The sequence below is a fragment of the Aptenodytes patagonicus genome, chromosome 5 (assembly GCF_965638725.1).
Source record: "Aptenodytes patagonicus chromosome 5, bAptPat1.pri.cur, whole genome shotgun sequence".
In the NCBI taxonomy this organism is placed as follows: domain Eukaryota; kingdom Metazoa; phylum Chordata; class Aves; order Sphenisciformes; family Spheniscidae; genus Aptenodytes; species Aptenodytes patagonicus.
In genome coordinates this window covers 52,313,865-52,327,627 of record NC_134953.1, presented here as the reverse complement: position 1 = coordinate 52,327,627, position 13,763 = coordinate 52,313,865, and the positions used below count along the sequence as shown (strand labels likewise).

General features: G+C 38.5%; 1 protein-coding gene across 6 annotated transcripts in view; it reads right to left on the bottom strand.

The window, feature by feature from the left end:
• DNM3 (dynamin 3) overlaps window positions 1-13,763 on the bottom strand; it is a 181,285-nt gene that overhangs the window by 150,245 nt on the left and 17,277 nt on the right. For all 6 annotated transcript variants that reach the window (XM_076339776.1, XM_076339777.1, XM_076339778.1 and 3 more), the window contains exons 3-6: window positions 3,893-4,042; window positions 1,915-2,118; window positions 1,251-1,349; window positions 204-364 (exon numbers count right to left, since the gene is read on the bottom strand). In XM_076339776.1, the coding sequence (XP_076195891.1) occupies window positions 204-364; window positions 1,251-1,349; window positions 1,915-2,118; window positions 3,893-4,042 (614 nt within the window). The remainder of the gene's footprint in view (window positions 1-203; window positions 365-1,250; window positions 1,350-1,914; window positions 2,119-3,892; window positions 4,043-13,763) is intronic.

Genomic DNA, 13,763 nt, shown 5'->3' with positions numbered 1-13,763 from the left:
ACTATCAGTAAAAGTCAGAAACCACTTCTCACTAAGTTTTTGTATGCTACATGTAATATACAGCTTTGTTAATCACATTGTGAAAATTGAAAAGCAGGAAAGAATAAGTGAGGTTCACTGACCAACATTCATTTTAATAAAGATTTTGTATTGGTCCTATCATTATAAAAGCTGCCTTTCACCACAAAGGCTTCAGGTTTTACCTGGTTTAGAACTTTTTGGAGATACGGTGTTCCCATCCGATCTGCCATGTGCCTATATGCTGGGTGGGAAAGAAAGAATTTCCTTTCTGCTAGAAGAGCCGCCTTTATGTCCTTCTTCCCATCAATGTCTTTCTGGCTTCTGTTTACAACACCAATATAACCTAAAACAACACAAAACCAACGGGTAAGTCAATGCAGCTATTGCCTGAACTACTGAATTCATACTAAGTAGAACTAGACTGCCACAGTTCAATCAAAACGTTCCAATTTAGGCATGTCAGATATTGTTTACAAGTACTGTAATGACCTTAACAATGTCTAAATTGTTCATCCTGTTTATGTATAATAGATATACTTCCTTTTAAATCACTGAATCAAATACAGAAATATCTGAAACTTTGGTGTACCCCAAAGAAACCACTTAAAAATAAACAAACAAAAAAACCCCAAAACAAAATCAAAACACACACCCAGGTCTACATAGATAAATGATATGATATTAGCAAAATAAAGGAAAATTTATTGTCTTTCGCTGGACCAACATGCTCCATGGGAGGAGATGGTGGTCTCATCAATAAATTATAACTAGAATAAAAATTCTTGATATTGTTAACAGCATGAGCAACTGTGACGGTAGCTGCCAGAACAATCACATGGAAAATTTCTGGAAGGGGTCAAAACTTGGTTTACAGTGAGATTACCAAAACTCTGGTGCTTGCTTCTGTCATATGCAAAGAAAAAAGATTCCTTTGTTACAAGGGACAGCAACCTGGCACAGAAAAGAAAATTGGCTATCAACTTGTGCTGACATTTCTTGTTTCCTCTGGAAGATGCCGTGTATTTTCCAGGTCCAGAAAAAAAAAATATTTTACTTGCAGGATATTTTTAGCACAGCCCTCTTTTATGCTTGCTGAATAGAAAACGATAAAAGCTAAGAACTCATGAAGTCCAGCATAACCTTTGATTCACCTCCAGGACTCCCAAACACCACGCTTATCCAAACCACCTTCTGGACTGCAAAGAATATAGGCAACTGAACATTCTCACCTCTACGAAGAGGGAGTAGTTTGTTTTCTAGAATTTCTCTTGCATCTGTTCCTTCATCCATCAGATCCAATTTTGTGATCACACCGATGGTCCTAAGGCCTGACCAGGGTAGAGGCAGGAGGAAAAAGATAGCGAAAAATCATTTATATTCAGGAAGAACAATTACATCTTACAATTATATAACAACAGATATGTGACATTCTCGAAACATGTATCACACAATACCAGCTACAACTGCAAGTTATGGTATGTCTGGAAAAGAAGGGATCATCATTGCCAGTGCTGAAACGTGTTCCTCAAATCTCTTTAACAAGGCTCAGCATTCCTATGATGTGACTGTATAAAATTTATGATGCCAGTATCCAGAAATCCCATCAGCACCACGGTCCATTTTGCTAGGTACTACAAAAATTTCTAGATAAGCATTGCCCCACTTGCTTATAAGAGATAGTGACAAAATTTTAAAAATACATTTACAGCATCATTACCTGAATTACACTGAGCTAACGAACAGTTATTGTAATGTTGAAGCCTATATGAGAATGTATATATACACATCTATATTATATCTTATAAATTATATTTCACACAAGAGTTGGTCAGTTACTTCCAATTATGTTACTGCACTTGAGAACAAAAAGTGGTTATGTTCAATCATGCTTACCTTGAGGGTCCACTTCCTTAGCTAACTTCAGCGCATCCGAGTTGGCCAGATCAGTGTTAGCTGGAGTCACAGCCAGTATCAGACAGTTTTCTCGAGAGATGAACTGCATTATCATGTCTCTGATCTGCTGCTCAATATCTGGAGGCTGATCCCCTACTGGCACTTTAGTGATTCCCGGCAAATCAATGAGAGTCAGGCTTAATACTATACGGAAAACACAGGATCATAAAACTGGTTAGCACGCAAGACATGTCTAAAGAGGTCTACACATCTATGGCTGCAGACAAATTTTAGTAACATAAAACCCCACATAATTACCTCTATAGGTATATAAAACTGTCAATGGTTCAAACAAAATGCCTGACAATCTGAAAAGTACACTTGTTTCCCTGTTGGTTTTTCATGTGTGGATTTATTAGTACTACAATATTTTAAACATTACAATTGGCATAGAAGAATGATACTTATACTGAACATCCTTGAAGGCTCTTAGACAAATGAACATGGCTTTCTGAGCTTTTGCCACCAACAGGAGCACAGACAACAGACCATTCCCATTGCATCTTTCAAATCAACCCAAAACAGGCCTTTTTTTTTTTTTTTTTTTAAATACAGTCCTTCTCCGACCATGTTTTCAACAGTGTCTCCAATTAAGAAATTCAAAAAAAAGTCAATAGCTAGCCTAACTTATATAGCAAAATTCTTGTTAAGGGGTTTGGGGGTATGTTGTTGTTTTGGGTTTTTGGGTTTATTCTTTTTTTACTCTAACTTCTTAAGAAAATTAAGAAACATGAAAAGGTTTATCCATTAAGAAAACCTGTTTTGCTCTGGCATGATTTCCCCAGTACAGGCCACAATGCCAACTAGAAGCATCTTAGCTTGTTCAGCCAGTACTGGGGTAACAGGGTATCCTTTAGACAAATGAGAAAGACGCAGTTCCTAGAAAGAAAACACCAGAAGTGTATTTGAGGTCTAGCTACAGACAACAGTTGTCAGACAACAGTTGCTGAACTAAAAGACTAATCCTAATAAAACAAAGTAAGAGCATTAGGTAGGAAATTTTCACTTTCTCCTGGAGTCAGCATGTTCAACAAAAAAGCTTTGAGGCAGGGCATTTAGTTCAGCTCCTCTCCAGTTGGCTATGCCACATCTGTATAGCAGAGAAGGGCTCAGGGGCATATGTTTACAGCCAAGGCTGCTCATGGTATATCAAAGGGAGGTTCAGCATCTTTTTAATTACCTCTCCTCTTATTTTAATCTTTCTGTCCTTTGATTTGCAATGAAGACATCAGATGAGGTCGTTAGAAGAATAAAGTGCTTCAGCCAAACACACTGCTTTTCTCCTGTATCCAAGACAGATTCAATGCAAAACATTTTCTATAGATTGCCTTCATTAAATTGGGCAGATGGCAACCAGAGGAACTAACTTTGATCTATACTGGGGGTCTACAACAGAAAGCAGCTTCAAACACCATTATTGTCTAAATACATTTTTAGTGACAGCGAACAATAAACATCCAATAGGGCAGGGAGACATAATGACTTTCTAGATCACTGATCAGGGAATCCATCTGGAGGATGGCAAAAAGAAGTTTTGCCAGTAAGTCTCCCATCTCCTATTATTTGTCTTTACTAGCGAGCTACTAACTAACGGTATATGTACTGGGGAAGAGATTGGTTTCATCCTGATGAAGACTGAGAATATTTTTAAATCATGAGAATATTAAATGGGACAGAGAGTCTGTGTTCTCCAGCTCTAGTGGCAACAGCTCTCCACCATTGACTGGTTTTGTAACACAGGAGAAGTTGAAGATTCTTCCAGATATACATCCACTTTTGGTTCAACTCAATCTCAGCAGTTTTTTCATCCCAGAAGACTTCTGATCGAGCAATGGGAACACATACAAAAGGAGATAGCTAGACAGAGCTAAAAAATACATTACATGACAGAAATATAAAGTAGAATGATTTTACCTACCATGTGGAGAGTATATTCTTAAATTAATAGGAATTGAAGAAATGCCTTTGTTCACTCCTGTTATTCTATCTGTTTCTACTTCAATTTCCTGACGAACTTCATCAAAATCAGTAAATTTCCTCCCTTTGCAGTGTAGAAATTCAGCATACTCTGTGAAAAATATCAATAGCAACTCTGTATTTCACAGGCTTATAGACTTGGACACCCACTTTCAAGCTCCTAGTATTCTTCAGATGTGTATGCACAAAAGGATGTCCTCATGGATGGCAGGAAAGCATTATATATGAGCACATGCTATAGATATGATTGCACAGATGAAAACCAGCCTACAACAAGAAAGGGTTAGTTAAAAAGTCAAGTTGACTGGATATGATTTACTGCTTTTATCTTTAGCATGTCATCTTCTGGAACAACCTGAAAGATTCAAATAGATACTGTTTACATTAATAGAATAAGGAACAGATGGTGAATCAGATTCTGAGTTTTCATCTGATTACATTTGCCTGTAATACATCAATAAATTGAAGAAAAGGAATTCAAGCTCTGTATCATGAAAGATTATTAGCATGTGATTTCAAAATCTAACAGCCCACGTTACACCTGATTTTAACAAAGGAGTTCTGTACATTTTTACAATTACATCATGAAAATAAGATCACTTAAAAACACTGTAAGGTTTTTAAATGTAACTCATTTCCTAAAGACTTCTTGTAGTCTAAATCCAAACTGTGCTTAAGAAGTTTGTAAAAGCTTTTACAGATACAGCTGTGATTTTGCTGAAGTGGGAGAACACAATGAATTCCTAAGGCTTCAATATCATACAACTTGCCCTCTTACCTTAAAAGGGCATCAAACAGGAATCAGGGACAGATACAGTCTCATTTGTTAGACTTGAACTTGACACTTGGTCCCTGCTTCGACTCTTGAATCCAAATACTTATTCTATTTATTGTATGCTTCTGAATTTCCTGCCCTAGAGATGCATAACCAAAACTACATTTCAGGATTTTAAAACTGGAGCTTCTTCCTTCAAACAGGGCAAAACAGAACACAAAAGTTTATCTCACATAGCAAGGCCGTAATCAGAAATAATGACATAAATGGTAATCACAGATATAAGCTCACATCCTGTCCCCACAAGGTCTAAGCAGTAGGACCGGACAAAGGCTGGACAGAGTTGTGTATGTCCATTTCATCCCGCAATCAAGGCCTGATCTCAAAGTTCCATTTAGGTGTTTCTTCCCTAGAAAACATTTGGTAAAAAGCCCTCAAACATCAGGGCAAAGAGCTTGCTTGGTACTCAAAGAAAGAACAGCAGCTCAGGAGACCTGACCCGAGAATACAGATTAATAGAGGGCCTTACGTATCAGTACTGAAGTCTGTTTCCCAAAAGTCACTTTATTACTATTGTTGACAGAGCTGTTAAAAAAAAAAGTCAAATCCACACATGAAACCATAACAATAGTTAAAGCAAACTGAAAGCCAATAAAGGAGAGAGAGGAGGGGAAAGCGACAAACACCGATGTTGCTGCGCTACAATACCATAATCCCTCCAGATTCAAAGTGCCAGGGACAGGGAAACCCACCCTTGTTAAGACAAAAATAATACATCTTTTATTTTAAAAATAAGGGAGCACCTAACAAAAACCTCCATCTTACTTTTGACAACTTAAGAATTCTAGAATATCTAGCAGCAAAATGACAATGAATGGGGGTTTTGTATGTTTCAATGTCAACTGTTTATTAAAAAAAGGAATATTCAAATATTTCAAAGTGAATGATAATATGGTGCACAAAATAAGATATCTCAGTTGCTCTAGCACATTTGAGAATTCATATTTGTAAAATTTGTCATCTCAAAGTTGGAAAATAGCTACCTACTGAAAAAAAGAGCTGACGAGTGGTTCTTATTTTGTCCCAGTTCTTCATGCACTGCTCCTGGCATAACATAAAATGTATTCTTCTTAGTTACTTTTTTTTTTTTAATAGTGGTTCATCAGATTTTCTCAAAAAAAATATTTCAAAATTCAGTAATTAATACTTGGTGCCTAGTTGTAATCAGTTGACTGACTCAGCTTATAGTCAAGGAAGCTTTTCTTTTTGTTCCACTTAACACTCAGTAACAGAATGAGCCCCTATCTGAAATAGCTTCAAGGTAATTAAAAATGTTTACTACTTTTTAGCTGTGTTAATATTTATCAATAGCTCATTCCTCCCAGTGACATCTGTGGTCCCACTAGTTCTGAAGGAACAGACTTTACAACGGTTCATAACCTGTGGTGCCACGCACAGCCTACGGAATAAAAATTAAAATGAACAAGCAGCGCTTTGTTTTGCTCCTCTCAGCCCTTAGCCTGTCCTTGGTAATGATGCCTTTAGCCAGACTGGAGAAGCACATGCTTTAATGCAATCTTCAGTTTTCACCTTTCATACACAGAAGAATACTAGGAAAACATTTTATTTATGTTTTTGTGGGAATGGACACAAAGCCAGACAAGAAAAAGTGATCCTGCCTAATGTCTAGTTTTCAGACATGTATTTTCTGTATAAAACTGAAGTTACATTAAGAGAAAGAACAATTAGATACAAAATTAAAACATTGTCTTTGCATGTAGAATACTTTTTTCCCCCAGACTCATTCAAAGCACCTTGGATAACATAGAGTGAAAAAGCTACCACAGCATAGTTCTCTTACTGCATCCAACCACAACTGTCATGATAAGTGATTATTTCTCTCTTCAATTCTGATGAAATTAGTCAAATCATACAAACAGGTGTTATGGGATAACATCTTTGAAAATGCTTCTCATTTTTCCTGTGAGTTATTTCTCCCTATGCTTTTATGATTTAATCTACCACAATGTTAAACTGTTATTAACAATAAATAGCCACTGTTGTTTTCAAACCATTTAAATTACATACACACTTGAGAGCTTTCATAAATCTGTCTCTAAGCTAAAGAGAGCCGAGTTAGGTACGCCATGTGATGAGACATGGAACAGCCCTTAGAAATACATGAGACAAAACTGTTACTGAACCCAAGATAAAAGACACCTACCACACTTACAAGCCTGCTACCCTGTAATAAAAAAATAAATTAGACTGATATGACAGGGTTTTTTCCCTTGACGAATTTGTGTTGGCTGCTATTCATCTCAAGTACCTTTCAGATTGTTAGTTAATAACTAATTACAGATTTCTTTTTCCTAAAAGTGAACTTTGACTGATTTTTCTGTCACTTTATTATCTTTTTGAAGATGGGCGAATATAGAGCCATTTTCCAGTCTTTCAATGAGGGGATTCCATCTTTCCTGATGTCACTGAGCATCAACCTGAGATCAAGGAAACAAAACCACTTCTAAAATCAAGTATTCGTGGGTATGATACATTTGTCCCAACATGAGCTGAAGCCCATGCCCCGTTCGAGGGTGCTGATGGGAGAACTGGCCAAGCCCTCAAACCCATGCTGCCAGACCTCAGCAGTCACTGCTGATGAGCTCAGGTTACTCCAGGCACTGTTACCAGTACACACACACAGACAGCAGCAAGGAAGATTTGCAGTTGCAAAGGAAGATTTGCAGTCTCTGCAACCTTACACTAGCAGCTTAAATTCAGGTTTCAGACCAGCAGCGCTATCCCTCTTCCAGCATATCAGTCCTATTTGGGTGATGAGTCTTCCACTGTCTCAGGAAGGGGTCACCAGTCACTACCACCTTTTCCCCATGGTGACGTCACTTTTTAGCTTTTGGCGTACGCACCTCCCACATCTTTACTGGTCTCTACAGTATCCCTGTTCGTCGTCTGAATGAGTGGCTGCCAAAGACTGGGATCCAGAAAACAGCAGCCACTGTCTTCCTTTCCTCCCTGCAAAGTGCCCAGTCTCTCCCCTACTATTGGCACTGTAGCACCTTTCTAGTTTTTGTCCTTGAAGACCTCCAGATGCCTTCCTACTAATGAAGTATCTAAGATCATTTGTGTTAGCTGAAATACCAATCTAAATTCTTTTTATAAAATATTCATTTTCTATTAGAGGATTGGTTTTGCCACCAGATGGCAATAAAAGATGGCTATGCTTGAGGAATAGTCTCACAACAAAAGATACTTGCATTAAAGCTCAGCAACTTCAATACAAGAGAGCACCTGCAAGGCTTCAGAAAAAAAGTCAGAATGTCTTTTGAACTTTATGGTGACTTACTTTCCACTTAGTGTTCTAATTAACAGAACTGGAACAAATGTGGGTATTGTACATACGACTCATTCATCTAAAAATGTCCACCTCAATAATGATTTTCAAAATCTGTTAATCTGCCACTTCTTTAGCAAAGAGACTGAAGCAAGACCATGAAGCAAAGCTGAAATTCCTCCAAAAACAGTTGTCAAAGTGAGGAAAATAACCTTCCTAGAGCCAAGATATTTTAACATGTAAATAACAACTAACAGGATTTATATAGCAGGCAATATATTTTTAACAAACAGAAGACCTACAACAAAGGCTTCACCCAAAACCTGAGTACATTTTTTGTTGTCACTGCTGTTTAAAAAACATAATACCTAGTCTCAAGAAATCTAGATAATTATTTCACTTCCATAGGCAGGAGAAAGCACAGCAAGAGGACGAACAGATTGCCTAAGGTTATACAGAATGTGTGGCAACAGAAAAAACAAACACACACAAAAACCCAACCCACCTCTCAAGACCTTCTCAGGCATTTCAAGTCATTACCTTCGCAAAGCTTACTCAGCAGCACCATCATTTAAAAGTATATATTAACTCCTTCAAAAAGTATTTCATCTTATTGAAGTATTAGATCAAAGAATCACCAAGCTAGGAAGTATACTGAAAGTTGTGAAACAAAAAACTTAGAATGTTTAAGAAATAGGTTTTAACATATATAAATTAAGGCATACCAACTCAAAGGAAGAAAAACCTACCAGCTCACTAGCCCTCCTTTAAGAAATTATGGTAACACGTGACAAATTGCTACAGGTTAGCATGCTTACTGGCAAAACTTGCAGAGAGAAGATTAAGAGTTGAAATGGAACTAATGTACCTTACACAGAATTCAGTTACATTGCTCCAAGACTACTGAACACTAATGCAGCCTTAAAATTCTTGTCCCAGGTCAGCTGTGTGCCAACACTTACATCTTAAAGACACACAGGGAAAAAAATCCTTCTAAAAACACAACTAGAGGAATATGTAATGCATTCTTCCTCTTGAAAAGGAATCATGAGTAAGAAAGAGAGACCAGCACTCTACAATCATTGGTAACTGCTGAAATACCACACCAGTTTAGCATTTAAAACAAATGCTGTCTGGTGAGAAAGAATGAGCTCTATGTATCTTACACAGCAGCAGTCAAATACTGAAAGAACCAGCATGTCTTTTGCCTGAATTTAGAACTTCTCACCCAGGAAAAGAGTAGGTGGAATTCCTCCCGTGTACATCCTCTGAATGGCTAAGCTAATTTATCACAGCTGTCTTGCTTGACTTGTAAAACCTGAAGTTCACCATCAGACAGCCTCCCAGCTAACAGCACCCTGTCCACACCTGTGCCTTCTAAAAACTCATTGAATTGCATCTTCCCAGATGGGATTATTTTCTCCAAAACCATTCTCTACTCTGAGCTCCTTCAGAGACTAGCAACAACGAAGGCACAAGAGTCTTGTTAGACCTGACACTAGACATTCCCAATGCTGTGGAATTGCCCCGGGCCAAATGCAGCGACCTGAAAGTAGAACATCAAGCTGCACCTGGATTGTTTAGCATGCTTGATGTCAGATGGGAACTCTTTTTCAGTTGTGACTTCTGGGTGGGAAACAGAGCTGCATTACCAGAATTTAGGTCTGTTTAATACAGAACAAAGATTGCATACTTATTTGGTGTAATTCTCTCTTTCAGCAAGACATCGTATATGCCATTTTTCTTCAGTAGAAGAAGAGCAACTGAACCGAAAACAAGAGATGAAGAATAAGAATGAAAAATTGTGACCCCACCTACAGCACTGTCAATGAACTACTTTGGGACAAATAATAAGTATCAGCCAGCATCTTCTGCAAGAAGAAAGCCACCTTGGAGCCCCAAAATATTTACAATTTTTTTTTCTCCTCTCTCCTCTAGCCAGTACAGTAGTTTATTGGATACAGACCACATTAACAATTCCATTTGAAATGCAGCTGGACAGTCCCAAAAGAGACTCAAAGTAGGATAGTCAAGAACAAGTCAGAGTCTTTCAGAGGACTGTAAATTATTTTTAACATCCATATTTTGACTTATTCTATGCTACTAGGTATTTCTCACATTACCAAAGTCGGAGGAAAATAGTCACAACTACTAAAGACTGTCTTGTCAGTTGCAATATTTAATTAAAACCTTTGTCTTTGCCTCCAAGATTTCAGCAGAGTGCAGCATTTGCATGGATGTGGAAGTGCAAATGGCATAAAGCCATTTAGGAATTGTACTGTTCCCACCAAAAAATGTTAGTCATTAAAGGAGGTCAACAGGTCACTACAAAATAGCTTTGTACTAATCACATAGGTTTGTTTTTTTTTTTTTAAAAAGGAGCAAGTAAACAAAATTAAAAAAAATACTCCACATCTCATAAGATAAACTTCTTCGTATTTAATTGTTTCAGGTTACCCCTTGCATATTCGCATTTTTAAAGCACATAAAGAGACCCACTCTTTACCCAGACGTGTCAGGTCTTTCAGATGTTGGAGGGCCCCTGATAACTCCTCACAACCAAATCCTGCTGCACCTTCCCATGACATGTCGAACCCTAATAACGAGTGGTCAGAGTTTCCTCTTGGGTGTGCACAAATGCCTCAGCCGCCAATCTTTATCCCTTAGTGCAATGACTCAAAGTTAAATGAAGCTTTAACCTCCTCTGTCAATCAAATTCACATTCCAAAAAGATTCTCAGCCAGTTCCAAAATGTTGCTGAAGTATCTTGCAGTCTTCTCTGCATGCCTATACAGAAAGTGCCCCCTCCTTCCCAAGGAATACTGTAAGATTAAGAATAGTTACTTTTAAAAGAGTCAAGAAAGATCCTAGGATTAGAGACCAGTTAAGCTTGCTACAGCAGCAAGAACCTGATACAGTCCTCTAATTACTTTCTATAACATTTTAGATAATTAAGGACTTGATAAAAATCAGTCCAGCATCTGCTTCCTGCAAAAGAGCACTGTGCTCCTCTAAGCAGTTTTATTTTCCTTTTTTTTTTAAATTAGTTCAGAAAGGTAAAGGCAACTTAAAAGATAAAGTTATTCAGAATTTCACCACCAAAACCAACAACAGCTAAACATAGTTTAAAGAAAGTAATAAAATAATTAAAGTTTGCATTTTAAAGGTCTTGGCATCTAATCCCAAACAAGAAATACACAGCATTTCCCAAAGGGAGAAATATGTCTTAACATACAGGAAAAACAAAATTAGGCTGAAGTTCAGTTCTCCAGAATTTTTAAAGTTTTTGTTGTGTTATTTAAGTTATAATGAAGAACTACTTTTCAGCAGAGAAGGTACCTGTACAGAAACCTAGAGGCTACCTAAAGCTAGTAATACTATGTGAACATATTAATGGGGAAAATACCAGAAAGAGAGAAGCCCTTTCATTGCCCCCTTAACCAAGGGACAATGATTTTACAAAATAGAGCAATACAGACAAGTCAGGGCAAGTTTAGGATGGATGTCTAGGAACAAGTACTTAACCACTTGAGGTTAGAGTGTAAGAGTTTACTTACTAATTCATATGTCACTGCAGTTTAGTCATTGTATTGGGTTTGTGTGGCAAGGTTTTGGTAGCAGGGGGCTACAGGGGCGGCTTCTGCAAGAAGCTGCTAGAAGCTTCCCCCATGTCCAACAGAGCCAATGCCAGCCGGCTCCAAGACGGACCCACCACTGACCAAGGCCAAGCCCATCAGCGACAGTGGTAGCCCCTCTGGGATAACATATTTAAGAAGGGGAAAAAAAAAAAAAAAACTGCGCTGGAGCCGGTGGATGCACTCAAAGAAGGCTGTGACCCCACGGTAAGCCTGCACTGGAGCAGGCTCCTGGCAGGACCCGTGACCCCGTGGAAAGAGGAGCCCACGCTGGAGCAGGTTTGCTGGCAGGACTTGTGACCCCATGGGGAACCCATGCTGGAGCAGTCTGCTCCTGAAGGACTGCACCCACACTGGAGCAGCTTGTGAAGAACTGCAGCCCGTGGGAAGGACTCACGTTGGAGAAGTCCGTGGAGGACTGTCTCCTGTGGGAGGGACCCCACGCTGGAGCAGGGGAAGAGTGTGAGGAGTCCTCCCCCTGAGGAGGAAGGAGCAGCAGAGACAATGTATGATGAACTGACCACAACCCCCATTCCCTGTTCCCCTGCGCAGCTAGTGCAGTTAGGTAGAGAATTCAGGAGTGAAGTTGAGCCCAGGAAGAAGGGAGGGGTGGGGGGAAGGTGTTTTAAAATCTGGTTTTATTTCTCACTACCCTACTCTGATTTGATTGGTAATAAATTAAACTAATTTCCCCAAGTCAAGTTTTGCCTGTGACAGTAATTGCTGAGTGATCTCTCCCTGTCCTTATCTTGGCCCACGAGCCTTTCATTATATTTTCTCTCCCCTGTCCAGCTGAGGAGTGGGTGTGATAGAGCAGCTTTGGTGGGCACCTGGCATCCAGCCAGGGTCAACCCACCACAGTCATTCTGTTAGGAATGCCAGCACAGAGCTCAATTCTTTTCTTTCTTCTGCTCTTACATGGTGCTGGGAAAATTAGGTGAAGATTCTCCATAGCTAAGCCTTATTCATGCATTTCTGCATGCTCTGTCAGAGATCAAAAACCAGATATGCAGAAATGGCAAGTGTTCATATTTCCAACTAAAACGAACTTGATCTTTTAATATATATATATAAAGCACTCTAAGCATATTACACACATGAAAATCCTAAAGTTTCTAAGCTGAGCATACAGAAATACTGGGTTCCATGGTTCTTCCTTTCTCTTCCACAGTATAAACACTATGGAAAATTTCATAGAGGCACTGAAAGTATGAATGTGCTTTAAAAGCAGTAATTCAGAAAAAAACCTGGAGCCTAGGCAGACTGAAGTCTACCTTCCTGTTGAACAACAAAAAGGCCTTTTAGGAAAAAAAATGCACACAAAAACTTAATTACACCTCACACATAGGGACAGAGTAAAGTTGTACAGGCAGCTTCAATTTTGTTTCTTCCCCAGTTTCATCATGTTCCATAATTTAAAGAGCACTTTTTATTTTTAAATGCTGTTTTGGATGTTATTTCATCATATAGAAGTCAATAGTAAACCAGTGATTTTGTTGCTTACATTGGTTTAGAAGCAACAACAACAATGAAAAATTTAATGATGGAAAACCATAGCTGCTTTTATGTATGCTAGGGAACTGAGCTACACAACAGCAGATTAAGTGCCCCTTGGAAGAGTACAAAGTGGTGAATTCCGATGAAAGATCTCAATACGTCACATAGCTCAGTGGTATACACATACTGTATTTTTATTTTTGACCAGACAAATACACAGAAGCCTTGTTCTCCCCCAGTCTACCTTCTGCTCTACTTAGTGCAGTGAGCCCAACCAAAAAAGACAAGTCACAAAAACAAGCTGTGTGGAATCAAATCTGTGTGCACTGGAGCAAGAGTTAAAGGTAGAAATACAGCAATTTTGGTGTGTTAACTAATACAACTGTAAAGCTCATCAAGAAATGAATAAATCAAAGCTAATTTCTAAAACACTTTGTATGTAATAATGTTTCTCCACTGCTTCAAGTTTCATCTTGGATTAAATTTACGATGTGCTCTAGGATTTAGATTTTACTGTTTTCCCAGATAAGACAATGAGATTAGCTGGTCCTGAGCA